Source organism: Zootoca vivipara, chromosome Z1, assembly GCF_965207765.1.
Source record: "Zootoca vivipara chromosome Z1, rZooViv2.hap1.1, whole genome shotgun sequence".
Lineage (NCBI taxonomy): Eukaryota > Metazoa > Chordata > Lepidosauria > Squamata > Lacertidae > Zootoca > Zootoca vivipara.
Genome location: NC_142583.1, coordinates 5,294,329 through 5,321,589, shown reverse-complemented (window position 1 = coordinate 5,321,589; position 27,261 = coordinate 5,294,329). Strand labels below are relative to the sequence as shown.

The window sequence follows — 27,261 nt, the reverse complement described above, 5'->3', positions numbered from 1 at the left end:
GGGTATGTAATGTATGAAGATTTCATGTAACAGGTGTTGAAATGCTGCACATTGTTGTTAATGATTTTTTTGTAAACTACATCCAAAGTTGTTTAGTTTGTGATTTATCTCTTTGCATTCCCATAGTGTGGTATTGAACTTAGCTGAGATTCCTGCATTGCAAAGGGTTGGACTATATGCCCCTCAGCAGTTACTACTTAGTTGCCACCCATCTGATTCGAAAGGCAATGGAAAAGTGTGCCATTGGGGGTAAAGTAAAACTGTTGCGAGTTACAGCGATTTGCTATGGGAATACCACCAAAGATGTGTGTGTGTGGGGTCCTCAGTATGCTTTCATTGGGGGGGGGGTGGATCTGCATGGAAGCCATCTGTGCAATCTTGCCTTGCAAGGAAGCCCAACTCCCCAGTTCTGACTGTGCAGAGAAGCTGCAGTTGCCCAGTGATAATGGAAAGATACTCTGCACATGCTTAGATGTACTGCTAAATGGGTGTAGTTGGAGGAGGTGGGGTAATGTACCTTCAATACCCTTCCCCTTTCTGCTTACACTCCTGGAGAGCTGAGGCTCAATATGTGCTTGAGGCAGAAAAGCCAAACCGATCAATCCATATAGAACAGTGATCGATTGGTTGCCCTTTCATTATATAGTACCCTCAAATCCGTTTGCGGTGCCTAATGGTCGTCTCTGCTCGGGAATGGAGGAAGGGAGCTTTTGACACTGTTCCCTAAGCTGCCTTTCAATGGAGCTGGCGGTCTCCTCTGCGCCCTCACCCAACGGGAGCCTGCGCGCTTCTGCTGCACTGCTTGCCAAAGAGGTCTTTTGAGGACAGAGCAGAACTGGAGTGTCAGGTGCTTTCACTTCCAACGGGGGGGGGCTCTATTGTTTTCTATTTTTATCTTCCCCTCTCAGCCCAAGATGCTGCAACAAGTGCAACGCAAGGTAATGTAGCCCCGCCGGCAGCAGCCCCACACTGCTCGGGTCGGAGCCGGGGACTCTGCAGCGCAGCTCCAGCAAAAGAGCCCAGCGGGAAAGCCGGGGAGTTGCCATAGAGACTCACAGCGCAAGCAAGACGTGAGATACCTTCTGCGGAGCCGGAGTGAGAGGAGTTAATGGGCTGACCCACAAAATCTTCTCGGGAGAGGCTCGAGTGGCGAGCGGACCGAGAGCGAGTTCCGAGCGGAGCCGCATCGAGGGCGCCTTCGAGACCCGGCGCGCCGCTAAGGCGACCAGTTCCGGGCAGGAGCGGCGGGCCATGTCGACCGCCGGCCCCCCTCGCGCTCCCCGTCGCCTCCGGATCCCGAGACGGGGCAGCTGATCCATGTCCGCCCAAGTTCCGCGGCGTCGGGTCTTCGCTTTTCCTCGGCGGAGCCAGAGGGCGCCGCGGCCGAGGGGCCTCCGGAGACGGCTGAAGCGCCTGTTGCTCGCCCCGGGCGGCGGCGGCGGCAGTTCGAGGCAGGCAAAGTCGGCCGGGCTGGAGAGGGAGCCCGGGGAGACTGGATGCGGAGCCGACGGGCGCCGGAGCCTTGGCGGGGCAGCCGAAAGGAACGAGCGGACGGACCGCCGGCGCCCTCTCGCTCCGCGGAGCGCGCCAGCCTTGCGGAGGGCTGAGGAAGCGAGCCAGCTGCCACCCCCGGACCCCTCGGCCGGCTCCTATGGGCACGAAACATTCTTCCCGCTGCCTGCTCCTCAGGAGGAAAATGGCGGAAAGCGCGGCGGAGAACACCGAGGTGAGAAAGCGGGCGGCGCCCCCCCCCCAGCCCCGTAGGCAAGCGCCCACCTGAGCGCGCCCAAGAGCCGGGCGTCGCCAGCGCCCTCGCCCGGCCTCGGGCTGGCGGAGATCCCTCGCCGGCGCCTCGGCTCCCCGGCCGGCGAAGAAAGGGCAGCGCCGCGGAGACGGGCCCCTCGTCTTCCCCGGCCCCTCGCCGAGGTGTCCGCCGGAGCTTCTCCCTGCCCGGGGGCGCGGGGCTGACTCCTTTCCGCGGCGTCTTGTGGTTGGGTTTGCTGCGGAGTGGTAGCAGAGGGTCTCCCGGCCGGCAGAACCACCTTCTCCGAGCCCGGCCGGGGCTCCCAGTCCCTCCTCTCCGGCTGCCGCAGATCGGCTCCTTCCCGGGCGGGACACCTCGAGCTGCTCTCAAGCGCCTCCGGCAGCGCGGCTGCCTAGAGCGTGGGGAGCAGCGAGGGCAGGATCCAGCCCGCAGTGCCCGGCGAAGCTGGTCCGGGCGCTGCAGAGGAAGGGAGCGAGCGGCGGGGGGCGCGATCGTTTCGGCTTGGTCGGCTCCACATGGCGAAGCAGCTTCGCCGCGGAGTCGGAAACTATTTGGGGCGGGGAGGGCCTTTCCCCGGACTCGGGGCTGCGCGCAGGTGGGCGCCGGAGGAGCCTGCGTCCCTTTCCGTCGGCAGGTTGCGCGCCGCGCTCTCCTTCCCGAAGACTTTCGACTAGGAGCAGGAAGCGGCGGTCGGGCGCTGCATGGCCGTCCATTTGCAAAGGCTCTCGCAGGACGCTGACCTACATTGTCCGGGTCTTGGCGCTTGTGGAGGGAAGGAGGGAGGAGGATGTCCTGGAAATGTTTGGCTATTCCCCCCGCAACGCAATCTGCCTCCAATCTGAGCTCCACAACTCTTCGCCTACGCGCAAGAAAGGTTTCTAAATGCGCCTGAACGCAAGGCGGCTGGAATGATCTCAAAAGGAGAATGATTGAAGCAAAAAAAATCGAAACGGGAGCCCTGGCAGGTGCTGCATGGAAGCGCCTGCCTGCAAACACTTTGTGAGGGAGACGATTCTAAAAACAGCAGCAGGCGGGCGGAGCATCTGCAAAGTGCCGGAGGAGCAGCGCGCCGCGTAGCGTGCAATTGGGGTTCGAATGAAGGTCACAGGCAGAGTTCCTGGCTGGTTTGATTTGTTTTACCTAAGATGAGATGCTTGAAGGTGGGGGAGCATATTAGCTGAGACCTTAAACTTTAATTATTTGAACAACGTTATGGTCTCGCCTCCTCCTCCTCACCCTGAGTTATGGCTCGGCTGTGAAGGCATCTAGAAATTTTTCAGCTTGGAAACGGAAAGCAATGAGTTTGCCCTCCTTAGGCTGCATGCATATAACCTGTGGTAGCCAGGTAGAACCTCCATGTTCAAAACAACATGCCCTAGAATACCGGGTGATGATTGTGATCTGTTTGGCTGCAAAGATTTTTGCTTAGAAATCAAATGTTTGCTAAAGGGAGAGTAACATTAAAACTAATTAAAAATGGGTAGCTATTATCTACTGAAGATAGAGATAACAAGAAAACAGTAAGTTTATCTCTTACAACAGTTCTTACCTTACTGTACTAACTCTATGCTATCCAGGGGTCCCCAAACTAAGGCCCGGGGGCCGGATGCGGCCCAATCGCCTTCTAAACCCAGTCCACGGATGTTCCGGGAATCAGCATGTTTTTACATGAGTAGAATGTGTCCTTTTATTTAAAATGCATCTCTGGGTTATTTGTGGGGCCTGCCTGGTGTTTTTACATGAGTAGAATGTGTCTTTTTATTTAAAATGCATCTCTGGGTTATTTGTGGGGCATAGGAATTTCTTCATATTTTTTTTCAAAATACAGTCCGGCCCCCCACAAGGTCTGAGGGACAGTGGACCCGGCCCCCTGCTGAAAAAGTTTGCTGACCCCTGTAATAACCCACCCTCTTCTGTTGTGAAGTTAAGGTGTTCAAGGGTGCTTTTGCAAGTATCAAATCCCACCTTAACCATAAACTCACTGATGACTGATACCCTTTATTACTTCAGTCCAGTGCCATGCCATGCGGTCATTGGACTAAGGGACTAGCCTAGTCCCCTAAATGTTCCCCTGGTCCCTCCTTCCCAATCCCGGGAAGCTTCTGCCCTGCTTAGGGAGGGAAGTGTGATTCTCATGTGTGCGGAGTTAGGACGTTGCAATGTCACATGCATGACACCGAGCCCCCCCCCCATGCCTCTCTCAAGCTAGCACCTCTGGCCCTAACTGTTCCCTATGAAAAATTTCACCACACACCACTGCTTCAGTCATTGTTTAGTATAAGATGTTTGAAGAAACTTCAAACATCTCTGGTTGAATAAATATTGTTTAAGAATAAGTAAGAAATTATGGTGGGACTTTCAAGCCTACATTTGTTAACTTGGACCTAGCACCTACATTTAATATTATCTTCAAATAATTATCTACTAATGTAGTCTACTATTGACCTCTGTCAGATGATACTGCTTCTTTCCAATTAAAACTACAGAATCTGTTTTCTGACTGGTTAAATTTTAACTGCATGCTGAATCAACTTACTGTCTTTTATAACTGATCTTTTCAGTGACCAACAATCTACTAACCACCTGGCATTAATTAGTCATAGACAAGATATAAGAGGCATATTGTACCAAGGAATTCCATTAACTAACCAACTTGATAATACCCTGGTTCAACTTCATAGATTCGATTTCTTCTGGTGACTAGCAAGTTGACAACTAACAGCCCCGTACTGTCTATTATCTAAAAGCTACCCTGTAAACAAGAACTAATGAACTGATGACTTAATGAACTGATAAGCATTAGCAATTGATTTCCTGAATAACTGATAACCAATGACTGATGACTATTTTGAAAGTGATTACTAACTGTTAACAAGAGCACATTGGTATCATTGATGTTTGGTCTCATTAGACCAGGGGTCCTGTAACAGGAGGTAACAGCCTGAGGTAGATGTGACAGCCAGATGTAGCGGCGAAGGAGGTAGCAGCAAGGCCTGTTACAAGCGGCGGGCTCTCATGAAGACACGGCAGGCAACTGATAGAGTCGACCAGTTGTGGGACGAGAGCCCCGCGCTCTCTCGTGACCACATATTTATTAGGTATAGAGAATGCATATTCACAAGCCACAAACCAATCATTACAGCACACCTATCTAGCAGTATCCAATAATATCAGCAGAACACTCTTATGCCCATATATGCTCAGACCTATTGTTCTCCATAGTATACATGTTTCTCATGGGGAGTTGAGCTCCTGGGGAATGAATAACTAAAGATGGATGGAGATGTTCCCCATGACTGGCATGACCTCTGAGGAATGGATAACTTGTGATGTATGTGAGATGTTCCTCATGGCTGGCCTGGGGATCATCATGGCTGGCCTCTGGGGATCATAAATCTTGTGTGGTATGTGGAGATGTACAGACTCTACATCCCTGGCTCATTACGCCTAGCCGATGTTGCCATGGTGCCCACATACCTATTGAGAGAGGAGCGTGGAAGCACCATTTGATGGTTTTATTTGATGGCTTTGGGATGTGGCTGCATTATTCCCACAGGGTTCCCAAACTAAGTCCCGGGGCCTGGATGCGGCCCAATCGCCTTCTAAATCCGGCCTGCGGACGGTCCGGGAATCAGCATGTTTTTACATGAGTAGAATGTGTCCTTTTATTTAAAATGCATCTTTGGGTTATTTGTAGGTCCCGCCTGGTGTTTTCACATGAGTAGAATGTGTCCTTTTATTTAAAACTAGCTGGCCCTGCACGCGTTGCTGTGCGTTAGTCTGTGAAATGGAGGGTAATAGCCCCCCTTCAGATACCCCTGAGCCTCAGAGTCCCCCTGAGTCGAGGCGAGACACTGGAGAGGGCAGGTTTCATCCCTGTGTCTCCCCCCACCCTGTTCTGACCAATTACGTATCCCTGCCCTCTATTCGGACACCCCATCCCCCCCAGGCAGGCCCCTACCTCCACTTGGCCTACCGTGTTTCTCATATTATAAGACACGTCTTATATTTATTTTTTCCTCAAAAAAACACACTATGGCTTATTTTCAAGGGATGTCTTATTTTTTTCCTCCTCCTCCTGCCGCGGCCGGCATTGCTGCTGCTCCTATCACTATGTCTTATTTTCGGGGTATGGCTTATATTCCTTGAATGCTTAAAAATCCTGCTATGGCTTATTTTATGGGGATGCCTTAAAATATGAGAAACAGGGTAGTTTGGAAAGCGGCCTAGTCTGCAAAGCCGAGGTGAGATACTGTGGAGAGGGCAGGTTTCATCCCTGTGTCTCCCCCCACCCTGTTCTGACCCATTACGTATCCCTGCTCCCTATTCCCCCCCCCCGCATCCCCTCCAGGCAGGCCCCTACCTCCACTTGGCAATGTTGGTTATTTGGTGGGGGCCTAGGGGTGTGATAATGGCCGCCTTGGGGTTTCAGTTGCTTGGTTGATGGTGATGTCATTTGGTTTGTGGGTGTGGCTTAGATTTCACAGGAAGGGGGGTGGAGGAGGGTATTACGCCACTTGAGGGAGCTGTTTGAATTGGTGGAAAAGCAGGTCTGTACCTGCGCAGGTGTGTGATTTGAGGGATTTTTGCCCCCAACAACGCTCTGGGAGTGGCCTGGATCGTTGTGTCAAAATTTCAGGACGATCGGTCAAGCGGTTACGGAGAAAAGTGTCAAACGCAGTTTCACGATTTTTACATTTTTATATATATATAGATGCATCTCTGGGTTATTTGTGGGGCATAGGAATTTGTTCATTTCCCCCCCTTCAAAATATAGTCTGGCCCCCCACAAGGTCTGAGGGACAGTAGACCGGCCCACTGCTGAAAAGGTTTGCTGACCCCTGCGTTAGACAGTAGACAGGCCTGCTCCTTCAAGGGAAGATGTCCTTCGCACCTCTTGGACCCCCCCCCCCATGAAGCCACCCTCCTGTCTGGATTCACATCCAGGCACTGGTCTTCTTTTCCTGATTCTGATGGTAAAGCTGGTGTCATCAGCCTGGTGTGCCACCTCAGTCCAAGTCCCCTGATTTGGCATCATCTCATAATGGCTTCATATAAGTAGCATGGGGAACAATAACATCGCTCTGCTGGCCAGATGAAGCCATTGACTACATGAAATAATTGCTAGAGGGTGCATGGTGGTGGAGAACTAAGTTTCCTTTATCATTGCTTCCACAATAATACACCCATGTTCAGTCAGACTCGGCTTTGTACCACCTGCATTCCCGTAGTCACCTTTCCTGCTTCATCACATACACGTCTCCGAGTGCTTCGTGGTGTTGACAAGGATACTCAGGAAGAATTGCATTGAAGGCTTACACATCTCATGATTCCCACAGTAAGAGAACGGCCTCAACAGGAGTGCCAGCCCCATCAGCTAGAAAATTCTGCAGAGCATTCAGGAAACAAACTGATTCTATTAATTCTCCAGGGCAGACTATCTCAATGGGTCTCCTACCTCTGCAGAGGCAGAGAGGCACATCCAGCCCAGACCTCACCAGGGAATCATTTGTCCATGACCGTGTGCTCAAATCAGCTTTGTTGCAAAAGCCAGGTCATGTTCTGCCATATTGGGACAGCCTTGTGGTTCTCGTGGAGGCCATTAAGTCTTGAGCCAGAGCACTGAGGTAACCTTGAGATGAATGTAGAATTCTCCCAACACATTTAAAATGGCCTATACCAGGGGTCAGCAAACTTTTTCAGCAGGGGGCTGGTACACTGTCCCTCAGACCTTGTGGGGGGGCGGCGGACTATATTTCGGAAAAAAATATATGAACGAATTCCTATGCCCCACAAATAACCCAGAGATACATTTTAAATAAAAGGACACCTTCTACTCATGTAAAAACACCAGGCAGAAACCACAAATAACCCAGAGATGCATTTTAAATAAAAGGACTCATTCTACTCATGTAAAACATGCTGATTCCCGGACCATCCGCAGGCCGGATTTAGAAGACGATTGGGCCGCATCCGGCCCCCGGACCTTAGTTTGGGGGCCCCTGGTCTATACCATCAGTGGATGGCTCTCATCCACTGAAATTCTGGGGAATATACTAAATCTAAATTAGATCTATTCCAGATAAAGATGAGTTTTCTTTTCTGATGCGTGTGCAGAAGAGTGGCCAGGACTCTGGGGTGTTTTACAGCCTATATTTCCATACTTGGATGTTGCGTATTTTGTGATTTTAAATCTCTGCTGTTCTCTCACGACAGAGTGCGAATTTCCATAATTCTCATGCCTTTCTAGGTTGGCAGTGGTCCTTCCCAGCCCATTCAGCCTCCAGCTGTTCCAAAGCCTGCCCAATCCACCATTCCTGCTCCAGGCAGAGGGAAAATAGCAAAACTCCTGAATCCAGAAGAGATGACATCAAGGGATTATTACTTTGATTCATATGCCCACTTTGGAATTCATGAGGTAATCCCTTAAAAAAAACAGTACCGTATTGGCTCGAATATAAGATGCACCCACAAATAAGCCGCCCCTTTAAAATCCAAGGCTTATTTGTGGCTGTGGCCCACCTCCTGGCACTACCGCCTCCCGGCACTCCCCCCCCCCCAAGCCAGCACCAGGGGAGGCTTGGGAGCAGCAGGCGGGCTGTTTGCTGCTACCCCATGCTCCCAGGCTGCTCTCGGGGGGGGGGGAGGCTTTGCCACTTATATGTAGTTATATGTAGTAAATATTACAGTGATCAAAATAAAGAAGGGTCAAGGACTTGTATAAAAAAAATGGAATTCCCAAGATCTAGTTGTACCTCAGTCCCTCATACATGAATTTATCTGTGTGTATAATACTTTGATTAAATCAAATAACACTTTGATTAAAATTTGGTGGAGATTTCAGGCAGCATCACCTTTGATGTAGTGGCTGAGAGATCTAGCCTGCAGGCCACCAGCTCACCATCACCAATAGCCATTTTAAAATGTGACACATATTTGAAGCAGATCCTCAGGTGCAGGGAAGTAGTTGAGCAGGTGGAACTCGCCCTGCCTTATCTTAAAAATGGATTAACCATCAGCTCCACCGTCTAACCAACTGAACTATCTACAGCAGCACTGTTTGCTGCTTTAACTATATAGCTAAAATGGCTGCAAAAGTTTGCTCAGAAATTCCACTTGTCTAATTCCATGTTAGATCAAACAAAAGGTAGTATGGATAATTGAACAGTGACTTTACTGATGTTGTTCGTGTTACTGTGGAACATGAGCAAGGGATGGACTAAACGACCTCCAAGATACAACTGCGAAATCCACGAATCTAAAAAGTTCCAGGTGTTTTCTCCCCAAATTTGAGAACATTTTTGCTAGCTAAAACATATGATTTTAAAAAAATGGAACATAAGTAAGTCATGTATTTTCAAGCAAACATATGGTGCCTTTTTCTAACACAGGAAATGTTGAAGGATGAGGTGCGCACATTAACGTACAGGAACTCCATGTATCACAATAAACATGTTTTTAAGGATAAGATTGTATTGGATGTTGGAAGTGGCACAGGGATCCTTTCAATGTTTGCAGCAAAGGCAGGAGCCAAGAAAGTTTATGGGGTAAGAACAGCATTTCCTGAAAAATCCTGTCATATTTGCATGTATATTTTTGCAACTTTGTAGCAGCGTTGCCAACTTTTGATTAAAAAAATTTAGATGCCCGCAGTGAAGTTTAATGGACTCTGACTAGTCAGGATATGGAGCCAGGCAGAGATGCTGATATGAGAATAATCTCTGAGACTCTGTCCCCACTTTTTCTTCTTGTCTTCTTCTGCTTTCGAGAACTTTAGGAACATTGGAATCGCACAAATCACACATGCTGAAATCTCTTTCGCATATGTGTACATGTGCAGGGGCATAGGAAGGGAGGGGCAATGGGGTGCTCTGCCCCGGGCAGCGTGATCCCGAGGGCGCCATGGCGGCTGCCCCCAGAACGCGCGCCAGCCCCGCCCCCGCCTGCTCTCCGCCCCCGGTGTCGGAGAATGAAGCTCCGCCAGTGTACATATGTGAATGCACCGTTGAAGCAGACACATTAAGTGGAAATGCTGCTGGTGCCGCCTTATATAAAAAAAACAAATGCCAGTTTTACTCAGAATGTTCTGACAATTAATCAAAATGTCTGGCTTTTACATTAAAAATTCTAGCAATTGGCCAAAAAATCAGCTAGGTCTCCCCCAACCAAGTTGGCAACCCTACTTAGAAAGGATCTGCACTAGATATTCTTTCCGTCTTGGTGTCAGTCTCATCCATTTCTTTTCTTGCTACCCTGTTTCTCCTAAAATAAGACATACCCATAAAATAAGCCATAGCAGGATTTCTAAGCATTTGCGCAATATAAGCAAATAAGATATACAGTAGTGATAAGCGCAGTTCTGGAGGGCCCCAAGGAAGAGGCAAGGCTGGACGCGTAATTAAAAAATAAGACATCCCCTGAAAATAAGCCAATGTGGGGTTTTTAAAGGAAAAATAAATATAAGACGGTGTCTTATTTTCGGAGAAACGCGGTACATGTCACTTAGTGCAATCTTTTGTGTGTTTTCTCTAAGTCCCCCAATTTGCAACAGGGCCTACTGACAAGGAAATGTGCATAAGGTTGTACCTACAGATAATTCCTTTGGCTCTTTTCAGCCAGATTGTGTCCTGATACCTGTGAGGTTGGAGTCAGACATTTGTTTGGTGGTGGTGGTAAACAAGGTGACTCAAGTTGAATAGGTTCCCCCCACAATGTGACTGAGTAATTTTTCTAACATGGCAGCTGCACAATATTGAGATTGTGGCTCTGCACTTCCTGGTTCAGATTCCTTTGAAAGATTTTCTGGAAATTGATGAGAATTAGATCTGCCACGTAGGCTGGAAGGGGGTGGGGTTTCAGTGTGGGAAAGGGTGTCAGTAACTTTAGTGATTTCTTGGGGAAGATTCTAACCCCTCAGCAGACCTTTATCACAACCAGTCACTCTGCCCCCACACTTTGCACTTTATTTATTTGCCTCTCTTCCAGACTAAGCTGTGCCGGAAGCAGCTTACAACAAAATCCAGGTAATATCAAAATAACAAAGCATTTTGTATTTCCTCCTGTCACTAACATACACTGCCAAAGCACTAATTTTAAAGAAGTTCACATAATAAAAAACAATCAAAAAGGGATAAATATACAATTATCTATGTTATGAAAATACAGTAATAGTATAATAGTATTAAGGGACCCAGGTGGCGCTGTGGGCTAAACCACTGAGCCTAGGGCTTGCTGATCAGAAGGTCGGTGGTTCGAATCCCTGCAACGGGCTGAGCTCCCGTTGCTTGATCCCAGCTCCTGCCAACCTAGCAGTTCGAAAGCACATCAAAATGCAAGTAGATAAATAGGAACCGCTACAGCGGGAAGGTAAACGGCGTTTCCGTGTGCTGCTCTGGTTTGCCAGAAGCAGCTTTGTCATGCTGGCCACATGACCTGGAAGCTGTATGCCGGCTCCCTCGGCCAATAATGCGAGATGAGCGCGCAACCCCAGAGTCGGTCACGACTGGACCTAATGGTCAGGGGCCCCTTTACCTTTACCTTTAATAGTATTTTAGCGTGTTGGAAGCCACCCAGAGTGGTGGTATTAATGATAGAATAGTGGTATATAGTAATAGTATCAATAATAGTAATAATCAATAATATGACAGTAAGTAAGTAAGTAGTAAGTAATTTTTTATTTATACCCGCCCTCCCCGGCCAAGAACAGGCTCAGGGTGGCTAACATCAAATGTCAAATACATTAAAACACAATCAAACAATTGATTAAAATGCAGTTTAAAAATCAGAATCAGGATAAAATTAAATAACTGTCCATGAATTATTTAATTATTTAATTATTTACAACCATGTTGGTCCCACATGAGCCAATAAAAGGGCCAAAGAGATAACTTGCAGGGTCCCATAGAGGGGGTTCAAACGGGCCCGGACCGAAGGCCCTGCGGAAGGATGTCAAGTCCTGCAGGGCCCTGGTCTCCTGTAATAGAGCGTTCCACCAGGCTGGGGCCAAAGCCAAAAAGGCCTTGGCACTGGTTGAGGCCAGTTTAACCTCCTTGAGGCCCGGGACCTCCAAGATATTATTTGAGGACTGTAAGGTCCTCTGCGGGGGATACCAGGAGAGGCAGTCCTGTAAGTATGAGGGTCCTAGGCTGTATAGGGCTTTAAAGGTTAAAACCAGCACCTTAAACTTGACCCTGTACTCTACCGGGAGCCAGTGCAGCTGGTATAGCACTGGGTGAATGTGTCTCGCTGTAGCATTCTGCACCCGCTGGAGTTTCTGAGTCAGCTTCAAGGACAGCCCCGCGTAGAGCGAGTTACAATAACTGAGCCTGGAGGTGACTGTCGCATGGATCACAGTGGCTGGTTTTGTTCCAGGTTGAATAATTACTGATCCAATAAGAAAATGATTAAACATTCTTCATTTTAGTACACAAAGGGAATATCATCACCTTTAGCAAGTGTCTCACTTGATATTTTTTAAGCATTTGAATGTGTAGATTCAAATTATCTAATGGAAGTAGTTAAAAAAATGGATTTGTAAAAACAATGTAAAAACTTCTGGAAGGCATATATGCTAGAAGACAGGCTGCAATTAGAATAAATAATTCAGATTCTCCAAAATGTGTTCTTAGTTGTGGAATGAAACTAGACTGCTCTCTGTTGCCCCTGTTATTTGTCTTAATTTTAAAACCATTAGCAATTAAATTATACAATGGCCTCTCTGGTACGGGAGTGGTTATAAATGGAAGTGGTTATAAATGGGAAAGAACAAAATTTAGGCCTCTATGCACATAATATAATTTTATGCACCTCTGACCCTATTACAGCAGGCAACATATTATGTACGGAATTGGAGCAGTTCTCCAGGGTCTCCCGATTGCAAGTTAATTTTCAAAAATCAGAGGTAATGTCTTTTCATACACCACTCCATATACAACAGACACTTACAACTATGTTGAAGAGTCCAATAGCTAGGAAAAGTTTTAGATAGCTAGAGGTACAAATTACCTATAATTTGAATGTTAGTATAATTATAGCACTGTTTGAAAAAAAAACCATATGTACAGATATAATACATTGGAATAAATTAAGACTCCCCATTGTAGACAGACTGGCCACATCTAAAACTCTGATTGCACCTTAATTGTTCTTTTTCTTTCAAACGCTGCAAGGTTGAATACCAATAGCTCATCTGAACAACCAGCAGAAAAAAACTTAATAAGTTTCTATTCAGTTGGACCAACCACATTTTTTAAAAAAATCTTTATTGTATCTCCACCCATTGGTTGCCAGTTGGGGCATTCCAAACTTAAGTAGCTAAGTAGCTATGATGAAGCAATCCAACTTAACGCATTATACAATCTATCCGTGTGAGGAAGCCCTTTGGTTTCGGGTAGTTGACAAATACAAGTTTTTGAGGGATTAGTATCAGGATCCAAAACCATATGGAATTGAGGTCATCCAGTAAGAGAACCCAGTTTTCAACACTGAAAGATATAGAAAATGGATGGTGTTCCTACATTGCATTAATGAAAAATACGTTTTGGTAGTTGAGTTGGCTTGCTAATCCCTATACTCATACGTCATTTAGAATATGGGAAAAATGGGCAAAAGTTTTAGTCCCAGGACTGTCACTGTCACCTATAAGTTCAGTACAACATCTTCCTTTATCTCAGAATAAAAAATAGATCATAAAATGTGAATGTATGGAACGAACACCAGTTATATTATTTGAAAGGTTTTTATAGCAAGGGACAACCTCTTACAGCAGCAGAGATTACGTTTAGAAAATAATCAAAAGTTATGGTTGTTAGGATATCAGTTTCTTACACATATACAAATTAAAAAGGAAGCTATGAGGAAACTAACAGAATTTGAAAAGATAAGAGGAAGCATAATGACTAAGGAATTAATTTCCCTTCTATACAAAACCTTTATTGAGAACCAATTTTGCCTTCAACAAAATCTAATAAACTGGTGAGAACTAAACTAGGATATAAATATTGATAAGGATGAATGCAACTGTCTGTGAACAAAAGCACCATATACATCTCTGTCAGCAACTACTAGGAAATGTTCACTAAAAATTGTGCATGGATGGTGTTTAACACCAAGGCACCTATCTTATGTAAAGTCCAATAGCTTCCCATTGTGTTGGAGAGGATACCAAATTATAGGTACATATCAACACATATGATGGGAATGTCCACAAATAGAAAAAAATGGAAATGTCTTTTAAGAGCTATCTCAGATTACAGCTCAGACAATCCCAATAACCCCAGCATTAGCCTTGCTTAATTTATATACTTCAGATATGCACCAATTAAGAAGGAATTAATTATACATTTATTAACAGCAACCAGAATGGTAATAGGCAGAACTTGGAAAACATTGTGATTACTGAATATAGATCACTGGTATAATATATTCTGGCAAACAGACATAATGGAAAAGTTGTCACAAAAATTGAACGTGGCAAGGGCACAGAAAAATAAAATAATATTTACACTGTATGGTATGGTTTTATTAACTATACAAATGAAATAGCACATGGATGTGAAATACCTAAAACATATACTGTATTATCGCATGCATAAGCAGGCAATATTCTTTAGTTCCAATTTGATTTATTGAAGAATCTATTGTTTTTTTTTGTAATCGCCTCATTATTATGTTTTGCATTCACCCTCCTAGTGATTCATTTCTTTTTTTAAAAAATAATTTTTATTAATTTTATACAAACAAAACAAACACAAACAAAACATACAATATAACACTGTCCCTTCGTTTTCCCTCCACCCACCGGTCCACTTCTGCCACCAGTGGTACCCGTGTGCTTTAAGAATCAAAGGGGTCCAATTATAAGTTGGGTTTAGCCTCCCCCCTCCCTCCTCCCCCCATATCCCCCCCCCTGCCACTGAAAGAACAGGGATGGAGGAGTTCTGGGGATTGGTTTCCCCCAGCTCTTTCATAGGCATATTTAAGCAGATACAAACACAACAAAAAAAATAGGGAAAAGTTACAACTTCCCAGTTCTTATTATCTTAACATTATAATTGTGACTCCCTCGATAGTCTTCCTCCTGGTTTTCCTAACAAACTCTAATTGCTTGTGGCGAATTTTCTATTCCAGTTTAAAGTCCTTTTCTTATAATATTAACTCAATCCTCCTCCTTTTCCATGCTGCCCTCCCACAGGCCCCCTCCTGCCACAAGAGGATCCTGTAGGGCACAGCATTTCCAAGGTTCCGTTATATCCCCTCCTCCCCCCTCTAGGCACCCCCTGCCACTGAGTATCCCAGAGTAAGGAGAGGAGGGTAGGCAGCTTTCTGCCTGAACATCTATCTTAACTCACAAAAATTTATATTAACTTAAAAATTCTTTCCTCAGCCATTCTTCTAATTCCCTCCAGAAAATACAGCTTCTCTTTTTTTTTTTACACTCCATCCCCTCTCCCTAAGTCTTTTCCCCCAATTGGATCAGCATTTCCATTGACAAGCCAAAATTTCGAAAACCGTCTTTCAGAAACCAAAACAAAATCTTTTAACTAAAATTTTCACCCCACACCAATTCTTTCCCAATTCCATCTCCAGGCCTCCGTCCCCCCCTGCCCCTGTCCTTCCCAACCCTCAATAACACCACCCCACATTTTAGCCCCTCCAGGATCTTCAATTCCATTGATCTTCATGCTCCTTTGCTTCTCATTTTCTTGCTCTGCTTGTTTTTCTTCCTTTTGAAATTCATGCTTTGCTTCATCCCAAACATATTTTTTATAGTCCAAGTCCCCTTCAGAATTTTCATCAGGTTGTTTTTCCTCACACATAGTCTCAAACTCAACAGTCTCTAAATCCAAATTTTCCTCTAAGTCCCGAACTTGGACTTCAGCCTCAACTGATGATAAATTGGGATGTTGCCGTTCCTTGTAGATGTCCTCCCATATTTGTAGGTAGTTCAGCACAGCCTCCTGGAAGGCTCGAGAATACTTTGTTGTCATACTTCTCTTAACCGCAGACAAACAGGAGATAGGGAACAAAGGGTGCTGGAAAATTCCTTCCTGTTAGACGATCGACTCCATTTTGGCTGTTCTTTTCCTTTGTTCTTAACTCAATCACAAATCCATTTTTAACTCCAATTTAAATAGTTCTACCACATTTTCGATCAGTTTTTACTGTTCACAGCAATGCAATAACTCCACCCGGTCTTTTGACAGTTTGACAGCTTTTGACAGCTGTCAAAAGCGCTCTTCCCCTTGATAATGCTGTACCTCAAGGGGTGCCGGACTCGGGAGCTGAGAAGGTTCCAAAAAGTTTTTCTTTCTTTCGGGTCCACCGTCCCAAAAACTTTAATGTCTTTCGGCATAGGTTTATTTAAATCGCCTCCCAGTTTGCCATTAGGAAGAGACCGACTTCCGTTTCTTTAAAGTCTCTCCTATTTTTCCAATTGATAAATTTAGAGTCCAAATAGAAATTCCACTTACTTTCTGGAAACCTTTAAATTTGTTCGGAAGAATCCGCCGCTTGCCGGGTCAGGACTCGGAGCTTCGCTTCTCGGAGGTAAGATATAGCCCAAAATGGCTCCCGCGGTTCCACCCCGCCGGCTCTCGATCGCTCTACTGAGCTCTCGGGCAGCAGGGGATCCGCAAAACGGAGCAGCCGCTGGGCGCGTGAGTCACCGGGACTCTCTACCCGGTGTTTTTACGGGGAGTCCGCTCGCTCTGCGGACTTCCCCCCCCCTCCGCGAGGCCAGGGACTTCGGCACGCGAAGTCCCTGCATCCTTCTCTCCGCCGCGACAGACCGAAAGTCCCTAGTGATTCATTTCTTTGTTAGTTTTGTCATGGTTTATTATTTATGTTTGTACAAAGAAATTACAATACAGTGGTACCTTGGTTTAAGAACAGTCCTGCTTACGAACAATTTGGTTTATGAACTCTGCAAAACTGGAAGTAGTGTCCCAGTTTGCAAACTTTACCTCTGTCTAAGAATGGAATCCGAATGGTGGAAGGGCACCAGCGGTGGGAGGCCTCATTAGGGAAAACGTGCCTCGGATTAAAAATGGTTTTGGTTTAAGAACGGACTTCTGGAACGGATTAAATTTGTAAATCAATGTACCACTGTAATTGTTTTGTGAATGCTTTGTTACTGATTTTGCAACAGAAAATTAATTAAACTATTAAAAAGAAAAAAGAAAAGAAGCATATTACATTATTTACTAAAACACAGTTGGTCTGTGTTTGCACTACAGACTAAAAGAAGGTCCTCTAACAGATTATTCACTTCCCTAACCACTCAGCAATTGCCGGAAGTCATGTAGGAAGTCATGATACGAAACCAATTTATCATTTTGGGGGTCTCAAAGGGTTGAACTGGGGTTCTTAAAGGGATGAAATGGAGAATCATTACTTCAATGGCCCCAGATCTGGAAAGAAGGTGGTTCAGTATTTTGTCCAAAATGGGAGAAAATAAAATGGAGACTATGCCTCAATGAGCACATATACACTAAAAGCTTAAATTTGTAATTCCCTGTTCTTTTAGTAATATGTTTTCATATTCTATGTTTTTCCTCTCTCCATACAGTTTCTGTCAGGATTCAAATAAAATGCCTCTCATTGGTTCTGCAATACTTAATGCAAAGCACTTTCTCTTTCTCTCCTGCATCCTTTAGATTGAATGTTCCAGTATATCTGACTATTCGGAAAAAATTGTCAAGGCAAATCACTTGGACCACAGTAAGACATATTTAAGGAAATTACCGGTAGTTGTGCCTACTGTTTCTGACGTATTAACATTCCCATGTTTTATTTTGGTTTATGGATTTATTGTGATTATTTTTTTAAAAAAAACAACAACACACAAACACCTCTCTAGATCACAGTCCTTCTATTCACTAAAAAGAACCAGAGTATTCACACACGTGAAAACATCTAGAGCCCTATTGGATCAGACCAATAATCTATCTAGTCCCATGGTTGGGAATCTCTGGCTTATTAGGCCCAGCAGACTCCAAATCATGCCCACCTGTCATCAGGTGTGAGCATCATGCACAGGAGGACAAGTAAAAACATACCACTAAATTCAAGAGGAAGAATTGGGAGTGTGCGCTAAGTATGTGCCTAGTTCTTCCTTTGCAGCCGTGGGCTTAAAGTCAAATCCTCTAACAGCACCAGGTGTTTCACAGGTGGGTGATGTTGGTGAAATATGGAAACATGGGTGAAATTGCACTAACTGTTCGGTCTGGGTCTTGAATTGCTCATCCTCCACGTCCGATTTCTGCTGAGGGCAGGACACCAGCTGCAGTGGGTTGCTGGAAACAGCTCAAGGTTAGAGGCCACTGGCAATGTTCATACAACCTCCCTTTCTCTAAAGTAATGTTTGTACGTGCATTGGCAGTATAAAACCAAGGCTGCAGTGTGGGGCGGCCTGGAACTTAACATTGCTCTCCCAGGCCTTTGGCTAATTTAACAATATATAGTCTTTTTTAATTGGGGAGGCATTGTTTTTGTTTGCTACTATATTGGGGGTTTTTTGTTGATTTTTGGAAATCATTTATTATGTATTTTATTACATTTTATATATTTTTATGTTGACATACTTTCGAACTGCTAGGTTGGCAGGAGCAGGGACCGAGCAACGGGAGCTCACCCCATCGCAGGGATTCGAACCACCGACCTTCTGATCAGCAAGCCCTAGGCTCTGTGGTTCAGACCACAGTGTGAACTAGCAATTTGTAAAATCTTACCCCTTGTCTGCAGTTATGAATAGTGTTCCAAACATAAAACACTTTCACTTTTGGGTAAGGTAGAAATAAAGAAGATTCCGTTCATCCCTGCCAAATATGTGGGATCCTACATCCTGTTGCTGTTTGCAGGGAATGGATTTATTTTCACTAAGATCAAATTTTAATATGTAAATGAAATTAGAAGAGACAGAATACTATGTTTCGCCAATAGTTTCCTGAGTACGGTATATGAAACCTGTTCTTTTTTGCTTCTTCCAGTAATCACAATATTTAAGGGTAAAGTAGAAGAAGTTGAATTGCCTGTGGACAAAGTAGATATCATTGTCAGTGAATGGATGGGTTACTCACTTTTCTATGAGTCCATGCTTAACACTGTCATCTTCGCTAGAGACAAGTGGCTGGTAGGTGCTTCATATATCACACTTGTTGCTGGAATGAATGGCCATTAGTTTGCCAGTCATTGTCCTCCCCACATCAATACCCAAAGTTAACTTGTTGGAATGGGAGTCATTTTGAGATTCTCTAAAAGATCTGCAAAGAGGGTGAAATAAACAGAGAAATAGATCTGTTTGATTTTTAGAATCAAAGCTTCATTTTGGAGTGACACCCTGCAGTTCTCTAGAAGTAATTCATGTAACAACCTCATGACTTAGTGACATGAAGTATTTCAAAGAAAGCAAAGGTGGGTGTTTTGGAAGGAGCAGTTCAAAAACATGATGTCTTTCTCAATTGACTAGCTTATAAGATCTATTCCCCCATAATTCATCAACAGAAACCTGGGGGACTTATGTTTCCAGACCGGGCTGCATTGTATGTGGTAGCAATTGAAGATAGGCAGTACAAAGACTTCAAAATCCACTGTAAGTATGTAGATATTACAATTCTCCTTTGCATTTCATACAAACTGTTTGTTAGCTGATGTTGCTATGGAGAGGATTATTGTATTCCTCCACCAATTGCAGCCTGTATGCAAGTCCAAGGAGGTCAAGGCCTAACACACACAATTGGAAAGGGCCAAGCATCCCTATGGTAGGCCAAACAACTTCAAGAGACTTGCATCACAGTCTGTCTGGATGTGAGCAACTTTGCCCTCAAAGTGCCTTGTAACCTTGCCACAGCAGGTTCCTGAGGTCTCCGGACTCAAAATTCTGCTTTTGACTTCCATTGTAAAAAAGCTTTTCTATTACAGTGGTACCTCTACTTACGAATAACTCTACTTACGAATGTTTCTACTTACGAACAGAGCTCCGTCCGCCATCTTGGATGCGGTTTAGATAGGATTTTTTTCTACTTATGAATTTTTAGATAGGGTTGCTTCTACTTACGAATTTTTTCTCCCAATGTATTCCTATGGGATTCAACTTACAAATTTTTTCGACTTGCAAATGTGTGTTCGGAACGCATTAAATTCGTAAGTAAAGGTACCACTGTACATTTCTCCTCATGTTGTAACAAAATCTGCTTCTTAGAAACTTCCAACCTTTAGTCCTGCTGTCTGGAGCAAAGGAACGTCTGCTTCATCTACTGTGTGACAGCCCCTTAGAGATTTGAAAACAGCAATTATCCCTTAATCGTCTCTTCCCTAGGCTAAACTTGCACGAATTGCAAATGTTTCCCTTTTATTTGTACTGACCTTTGACCCTCTCCATTTGTTTTGACAGGGTGGGAGAATGTATATGGCTTTGATATGACCTGTATCAGGGATGTTGCCATGAAGGAACCCTTGGTGGACATTGTAGACCCAAAGCAGGTGGTGACCAATGCCTGTTTAATAAAGGTTTGGCGTTTCTAAAAGTATAAATTTAAAACAGTGTTACTTTAAAAAGATTTCTGTGATATTCTTCAGGGACCCAGTACTTTTGTCTTTGTCCTTTCGCTCTGACTTTTCATGCTGCTAATCAGCTTCAAATGCTGATCCTTCTATATAAAAGACGGCGTTCCATTGCACTATGGCACAGTCTATAATTCTGGTGGCTCTGCTTCAGTCCCCTCTGGCCTAAAGTTGCAGCTAGTAAATGTCACTAACTAATGGAAAGGATAATTACTATGCATGATCTAGTCCAGGAAAAATGGATTAAGGGGAAGTTGTAAATGTGCACCCTGGATGACAGGTACACTGCCAGGTACACTGCCCTTGGTGGTGGAGAGGGGCAGTGGCTGCTTCATGACACAAGCCTTGCCCAATAGCTTGCCATCTCTGAATATCTATAGCCAGCTTCCCCTTCATTCTGATGAGCCTTTGGCTTACTGGGAAGCTTACTATTTATGTATATAAAGTCTTAAGAGATGTTGCTCTTAGAGGTGCTCATAATTGAATCCTTGGTATGTGTGAAGAATTGTTAAGTATTCAAATTACTGAAAAAGGTACCCCTGACCATTAGGTCCAGTCACGGACAACTCTGGGGTTGCGGCGCTCATCTCGCTTTACTGGCCGAGGTACCCTGCATACAGCTTCTGGGTCATGTGGCCAGCATGACTAAGCTGCTTCTGGCGAAACCAGAGCAGCGAATGGAAACGCCATTTACCTTCCCACCGGAGTGGTACCTATTTATCTACTTGCACTTCGTGCTTTCGAACTGCTAGGTTGGCAGGAGCTGGGACCAAGCAATGGGAGCTCACCCCGTCGCGGGGATTCAAACCGCCAACCCACAGCGCCACCTGCGCCCCCAAATTATGCATTATTATCCTGTATGCAGGATCGCAGATGTAAACCCGGGGTACTTGACATATCGTTCTCACCGAGCTGGATCAACATAGCAGTGGGCGGTTCCAGCTAGGATACTTTAGCCCTCAACATCGGGAGTTCTCCCCAAAGCAAGCCTTGCCTGGAAATCCAGGATAGCCACACGTGGCTAGGAAGCCCGAGCCTCCGTCCCAGTCCAGACACATGGCTGCCCCTATGAGGAAGGAATGAGGTGCAAAATCGTTAGCAGGTAGGCCGCAGGCTGCAATTGCCTTACGCATCACTGCAGCAAATTGGTGGCAGCTCAAACGTTCATCCTCATGGATGAACAGGGGGCCCACCCCCGATGGGCAAAAGGCGAAGTATTTCCTGACACCTTTAACTGGACAGGGGCCGGGACTAAAGGTAGTAGGAAGGCGCATCAATGCTCCTCTACCCAGCTGATCGGTTTTTGAATTACACACTTTCATGACCAGCTTGGAGTCAGCCAATTGGATGTCCTGCAAAAGTAAACCCCTGGAAATGCCGTCTTTAAAAGACTCAACAGCCACCTCGCCCACACGCAATACACCAAAATAAGTGACAGGAAATGCTGCTGCAAGAAGATAAGCCTCGAAAGAGGACCAGCAAATGAGCCTCAGCTGCTTGCGCATGGCGCAGAGCAGTTCAAAAGTGACCTGCTGTCTACCTGGCGCTGTGGAGGATCGCAATCGACCCCAGCCCCCTAAGGCTTTACGGACTATAAATTTACCGCAAGGGTCCCTTTCGTACAGGGACTTAACAGGAAAAGGCAATCGCCAAAGCTTGAATTCGAATAGACTTAATTGCCCATCCCAATGTATGCAAATGAGCTAAATATTGCAACATTTGCTGTGTCTTAGGCCAACTGGCTGTGGGACTGCCAACAGGCTGGGCAGTAAAGGACAGGTACAAAAGGTACAAAGGACAGGTACAAAAGGTACAAAACAGGCAGAAAATAATATATTAAATCTGAGGCAACGCAGCACAAACGTGTGCAGCAGTGCGCAAACAAGCAGACTTGTTTACCTAGGTAATATAAACTGCCTAGCCTTGGTATTTTATATTAATGTTTTCTATGGCTTCTCTCTTCTCCTTCTGCAACCCCCAACAATACAGGAAGTGGATATTTATACAGTAAAGACTGAGGACCTGGTGTTTACCTCTGCCTTTTGCCTCCAAATTCAGCGCAATGACTACGTTCACGCCTTGGTTACTTACTTTAATATAGAATTTACAAAGTGCCACAAGAAAATAGGGTTTTCTACAGGTAAGTTCTTTCTTTGGCTTCATGCTGAGTCAAGGTGTGGGTTCAGTCTCCGATTACAGACATCCGGGTCAGAAACGTGATAACACTGAGTGGGGTTTTAAGGGATAAATTCTTGAGTTTAGAAAACGATCACATTAGTAACATATTTTAAAATACAATAAAAGGAAGGCATTATCGTGTGCTTCTTGATTATTTTTGTAGGGAAGAACAAGGCAATTAACAAATATTTCAATAACATTAAGTGACATTAATAGCATAGAAGTTAAATAATATTAGCTAAAAGACAAAATATTATGTAAAAAAAACTTACAAATGTTACATTGCTCACCCTGGAATCATCCGACAATAGTGCCAGTGTGAAGATACTTTGTTAAATCATTTCCATTTCATTGGTGTAAATATAAACAATATTAGATTGGTGGGGAATTTCTTACATACCTGTATAATCTGTCTCCTTTTATAGGACCAGATGCCCCTTACACCCACTGGAAGCAAACCGTCTTCTACCTGGAGGACTACCTAACTGTGAGAAGGGGTGAAGAACTCTATGGAAGTATATCCATAAAGCCAAATGAAAATAATGTGGTAAGTTGGGCTCACGTAACTGAATTTAGATGATCAGCTTAGGAACCTATGGGTGTCTGGGACAGGTATTTCTGAAACAGTTGTTCAAGGACATTTGTTAGAAAGTACCTGAAACTACCCCTAGACGCAATCATTTTTGATCGTCTGATTTGACTTTTGACACTTTAGTAAAGGTAAAGGTACCCCTGACCGTTAGGTCCAGTCACGGACGACTCTGAGGTTGCGGCGCTCATCTCGCTCTATAGGCCAAGGGAGCCGGCGTTTGTCCACAGACAGTTTCCGGGTCATGACTAAGCAGCTTCTGGTGAACCAGAGCAGCGCACGGAAATGCCGTTTACCTTCCCGCCAGAGCGGTACCTATTTATCTACTTGCACTTTGACGTGCTTTCGAACTGCTAGGTGGGCAGGAGCTGGGACTGAGCAACGGGAGCTCACCCCGTCATGGGGATTCGAAAGTATTGCTCCAAACCAAATGCCATTTTATATAAAGGGCAACAAATAGGATAACAATTATTACATTTATCTGATTGAATAAATGTCTTATCATTTAGAATAAACATTAATTCCTTCTTTGGAAAACTGTTTAACTTTGGTAGAAGAGAAAGTGGATTACCATAACTTCCATATTAATCCCATAAGCATACAGGGTGGTTCAAACAGAGTTTACCCAAGAGTTTGGGGCTGAAGTCTGGAGTTGTTCTAGAAAGTGTTGGGGGCAGGGGGAGCAGGCGAGAACCATTCATACATACCGACTTCAGCCAGTGCAAAGCAAGTATAACACAAGCAAAGGTTTCTATAGAAAGCAATCCTGTTTCTGCCTTTAAAAGAGGTGCAGAGGTGCCTTGAGGGATAGCGAATAGGAATCCCATGAAAGAATTCTGCACCACCTCCAAAACAGAAACATTAGTCTGCCCCAATACACCTGTACCTTACATTCGTTGTGAGATAATATTTGTTTGATGGTGTATCTTAGTATATACTGTTCATTGTATGATTTGGTCAGCTGCTTTTATATTAAGTTACGTTCCCACGCTATGTTTTTTTTAGATCATGGGGGGCGTAAATATTTTCACAACTCTGCATAAATTGTTCCTGCTAAGTACTTGAAGGATGGATGTGGGGGAGCACAAACTGAGTCATATGCTGAAGATCCCCAGATAAGTTCCCCTGTATTCAGAAAAGGGCTAGGATTTTTTTTGTCTTTTTTTTTTGGCTAAGCCACCTACTGAATTTAAGAAAGGAGGAAGCTTTGAAGCAGAACCTTCCAAGTGCTAAAATATAGTCATATGCCACAAAAAAATAATTCTTAATCTGCATTACAGCGTGACTTGGATTTCACAGTAGATTTGGATTTCAAAGGGCAGCTCTGTGAAATTTCTGTATCTAATTCCTATAAAATGCGCTAGTAAGCAACTGTCTTCACAAGAGAAGAAGAGAGCAGCAATTCCTGATCTGCACATCTCAAGCTGGGAACAATCGCTTCCAGGTTTTCAAACTACCTGAAATGAAAAGCGGGACAAGTCCTTACAGCACAAAGCACTGGCTGTGGATCGCTAACATGAATGTATGGATATAGTTTCTGTCTAGACTACAGTAAACAACCCTCTCTGTCAAAACAAAAAGAACCCACAGCCCGCTAGGCATATAACTTACTATGAGTAAGATTCTTCCAAGCTTTGCATGCTATATGTATTTTTTCTTACTGAAAAGATCTTTTACGACATCGTTGTCCATAGGTTTATATTATATTAATAAAGTATAGAACATGTTATATTAATAAAGTTATGTTAATAAAGTATAGAACATTAGTCTCTGAATTGGCTTTGTTTCCGTTCCAGCTAGCTGAGAAACCATTGAGATTGCAATCCTGAACACACATTCTGCTGGAACCAGCAGGATGTACATGAGCAAAATCTTTTAATGAAGCGAGCAATCCTTCTTACCTGTTTACTGTACTTTATGGAAAATGCTTGAACTTGTTAGTACAACCTAGGAGTTGATTTAAAACAAATAAGCTCCATTATTTTATGAATACAGTGTTTGTTCTATTTCTCTGTCTGTAAAAGTGGATTTTGGTTCCTGGTTCAACTGCGGCAGTGGCAATGAGGGACGTTGGAATTGTGATTTCCATTGTGATGAGTTGTATGGAACCGTCCCAAAATTCACCACCTGGCATTTAAGTATGAAACATACAGACTGAAGCTTTATGAAATGGTGTGTTCCTTTCTTGCTGTAAACAAGAAAAAAAACAAAGCATAAGAATAAAAATTAATAAATAAACAAAAGCTTTTTATTTATTCATCAACTTCTTTTTAATTTTTCCCTTGCCTGATTGATATAGAATGCAGAATTCTGCTTTCCTTGGTGCAGGTTGAATTGCCTGGATGGAAAAACTTACTTTAACCACAAATAGCAGTCTGCTTACCCATAAACAGATCCACTGCTGAAAGGCCCTGTGCTTCCAATTTAGATAGATTTCTGTGCTGGAGGTGGGCAGGGCCAGTGCAAAAGAGAGCTGGTGTTATTCAGTCTTCATGCACACACCCACACTTTCAATCATATACAACCACATAAGTGCATAGGAAGCTACCAGTTGCATATTGTCAGAGCCTTGCTTTATCAGTGTTGCCTGTGAGGACCATCAGAGCTGCTAAAGGGTTAAGCAGTCTGCTGTGATGTCTGGCCGCTGGAAGGAAGGAGGGAGGAGTACATACGGGGATCTTTCTTTGTTCTCTGTATGTTGTGTTCGGTTTCGTTTTCCACCGGCAACATGGAGTGCTGTTTGCCGGGAGCCACTGATTTATTGCTGTGTAAATAAAGGACTTAGCTTAGAAGAAAGAAGCTCCTCTGTGATTTATTTGTGTGTTGCCCTTTGTGGCAACTCTTCAATTTACACCGAGAGGAGCCCTGAAGGGGGGGGGGGCAGACTTGACTATGCAGGAGGGAAGCCTGCTGGACGTTTTGGACCTTCGGCAATTGTTATGAAGATTTCCATCTCATTACTTCACAGGTTATGGATCCTAAGAGGTTGCCCAGACGCTAAGGGTGATCTGAAGCATGGTGTGGGCTACAGAGAGCACACACCCAGCCAGTTAGAGAGACCTGTTCTGCCTGCAGCCGGCAAGAAAACAGATGAACTCACTGGCAGAAGATGGCGATCATCGTCATTCCAGCCCTGGAGGGAAGCTGCGCAGCAACATGTGTGAGTATGCTGGAGCCCCAGGGGGTGTGGAAGATGGAAGAGCTAATGCAGGAGGATTTAGGTACATTGGTAAGGCACCTGAATGCACAGAGGGGTGCAAGTTCAAATCCTGCAACAAGTTTATTGATTGTAGGGCGTGCAAAAAGTTGAAAGTGAAGACATGTTCTTATCCTAGGTCGGAAAGAAGAAGCATGCGTCCTTTTGAGCTGGTTCACTTGGACCTTTCAGGGCCCGTGGCTACCCCAAGCCTGGGCGGAGCCCACTATGAGCTCACTTTGATAGATTACCATTCCAGAATGGGTTGGCTGATTGAAGGAGAAAGGAGAGGCAGCCACTGTAATTCAGGAATGGGTTGCTGAGGTTGAGCTACAGTTCTCCCCGATGGTGTGCGCATTTCAGAGTGATCGCGGAGAAGAATTCATGGGGGTGGAGTTACAGGGGTTCTTCCGGAGTAAGGGGATAAAACACAGGAAGACCTGCCCCTACAGTCCTCAGGAAAACGGAATTGCTGAACGCCGTTTTTGCACATTATCTGAGTCTTTCTTTGTTCTCTGTATGTTGTGTTTGGTTTCGTTTTCCACCGGCAACATGGAGTGCTGTTCGCCGGGAGCCGCTGATTTATTGCTGTGTAAATAAAGGACTTACCGTAGCTTAGAAGAAAGAAGCTGTCCTCTGTGATTTATTTGTGTGTTGCTCTCTAAGGCCAACACAGCTGCCGCTGTGCAAGGGGGAAACTCTGCAATTTACGCCGAGAAGAGCCCTGAAGGGGGGGGCAGACTCGACTACACAGGAAGGAAGCCTGTTGGACGTTTTGGACTTTCGGCAATCGTTATGAAGATTCCCATCTCATAATATCACATTGCCTTCATGGAGTCTTTCCTAGCCCTGCCTGGATTTGTGGGTTTGAACCTGGGACATTTGCAAGTGTGTGTTGAGCTCTGGCCAGTCATAAAACATTCAGTTCCAAGACATAAAATATACTCGTGCGTAGATGCGCACACAGTTTGC

At 44.7% G+C, this 27,261-nt stretch overlaps 1 protein-coding gene across 22 annotated transcripts; it reads left to right on the top strand.

Moving 5' to 3' along the window:
- Positions 1-903: 903 nt before the first annotated feature.
- On the top strand, positions 904-27,261 carry PRMT8 (protein arginine methyltransferase 8). 22 transcript variants are annotated; one of them, XR_015947846.1, is made up of 11 exons: positions 2,930-3,152; positions 8,016-8,183; positions 9,157-9,312; positions 17,422-17,485; positions 18,754-18,896; positions 19,268-19,355; positions 20,157-20,245; positions 22,316-22,466; positions 22,930-23,051; positions 26,062-26,253; positions 26,429-26,908. XR_015947846.1 is itself a non-coding variant. In XM_060279026.2 (10 exons), the coding sequence occupies exons 1-10, from the start codon at positions 1,652-1,654 to the stop codon at positions 24,455-24,457; spliced, it is 1,167 nt and encodes a 388-aa protein (XP_060135009.2). In that variant the 5' UTR covers positions 904-1,651; the 3' UTR covers positions 24,458-25,348. The 22 variants fall into 22 exon arrangements, 21 of the variants coding, with proteins under 21 accessions (XP_060135009.2, XP_088516989.1, XP_088516980.1 ...); XM_060279026.2 differs by lacking the exons at positions 2,930-3,152; positions 26,062-26,253; positions 26,429-26,908 and adding exons at positions 904-1,726; positions 24,374-25,348 and having other exon boundaries at positions 20,157-20,272; XM_088660854.1 differs by lacking the exon at positions 2,930-3,152 and adding an exon at positions 917-1,726 and having other exon boundaries at positions 20,157-20,272; positions 26,062-27,261.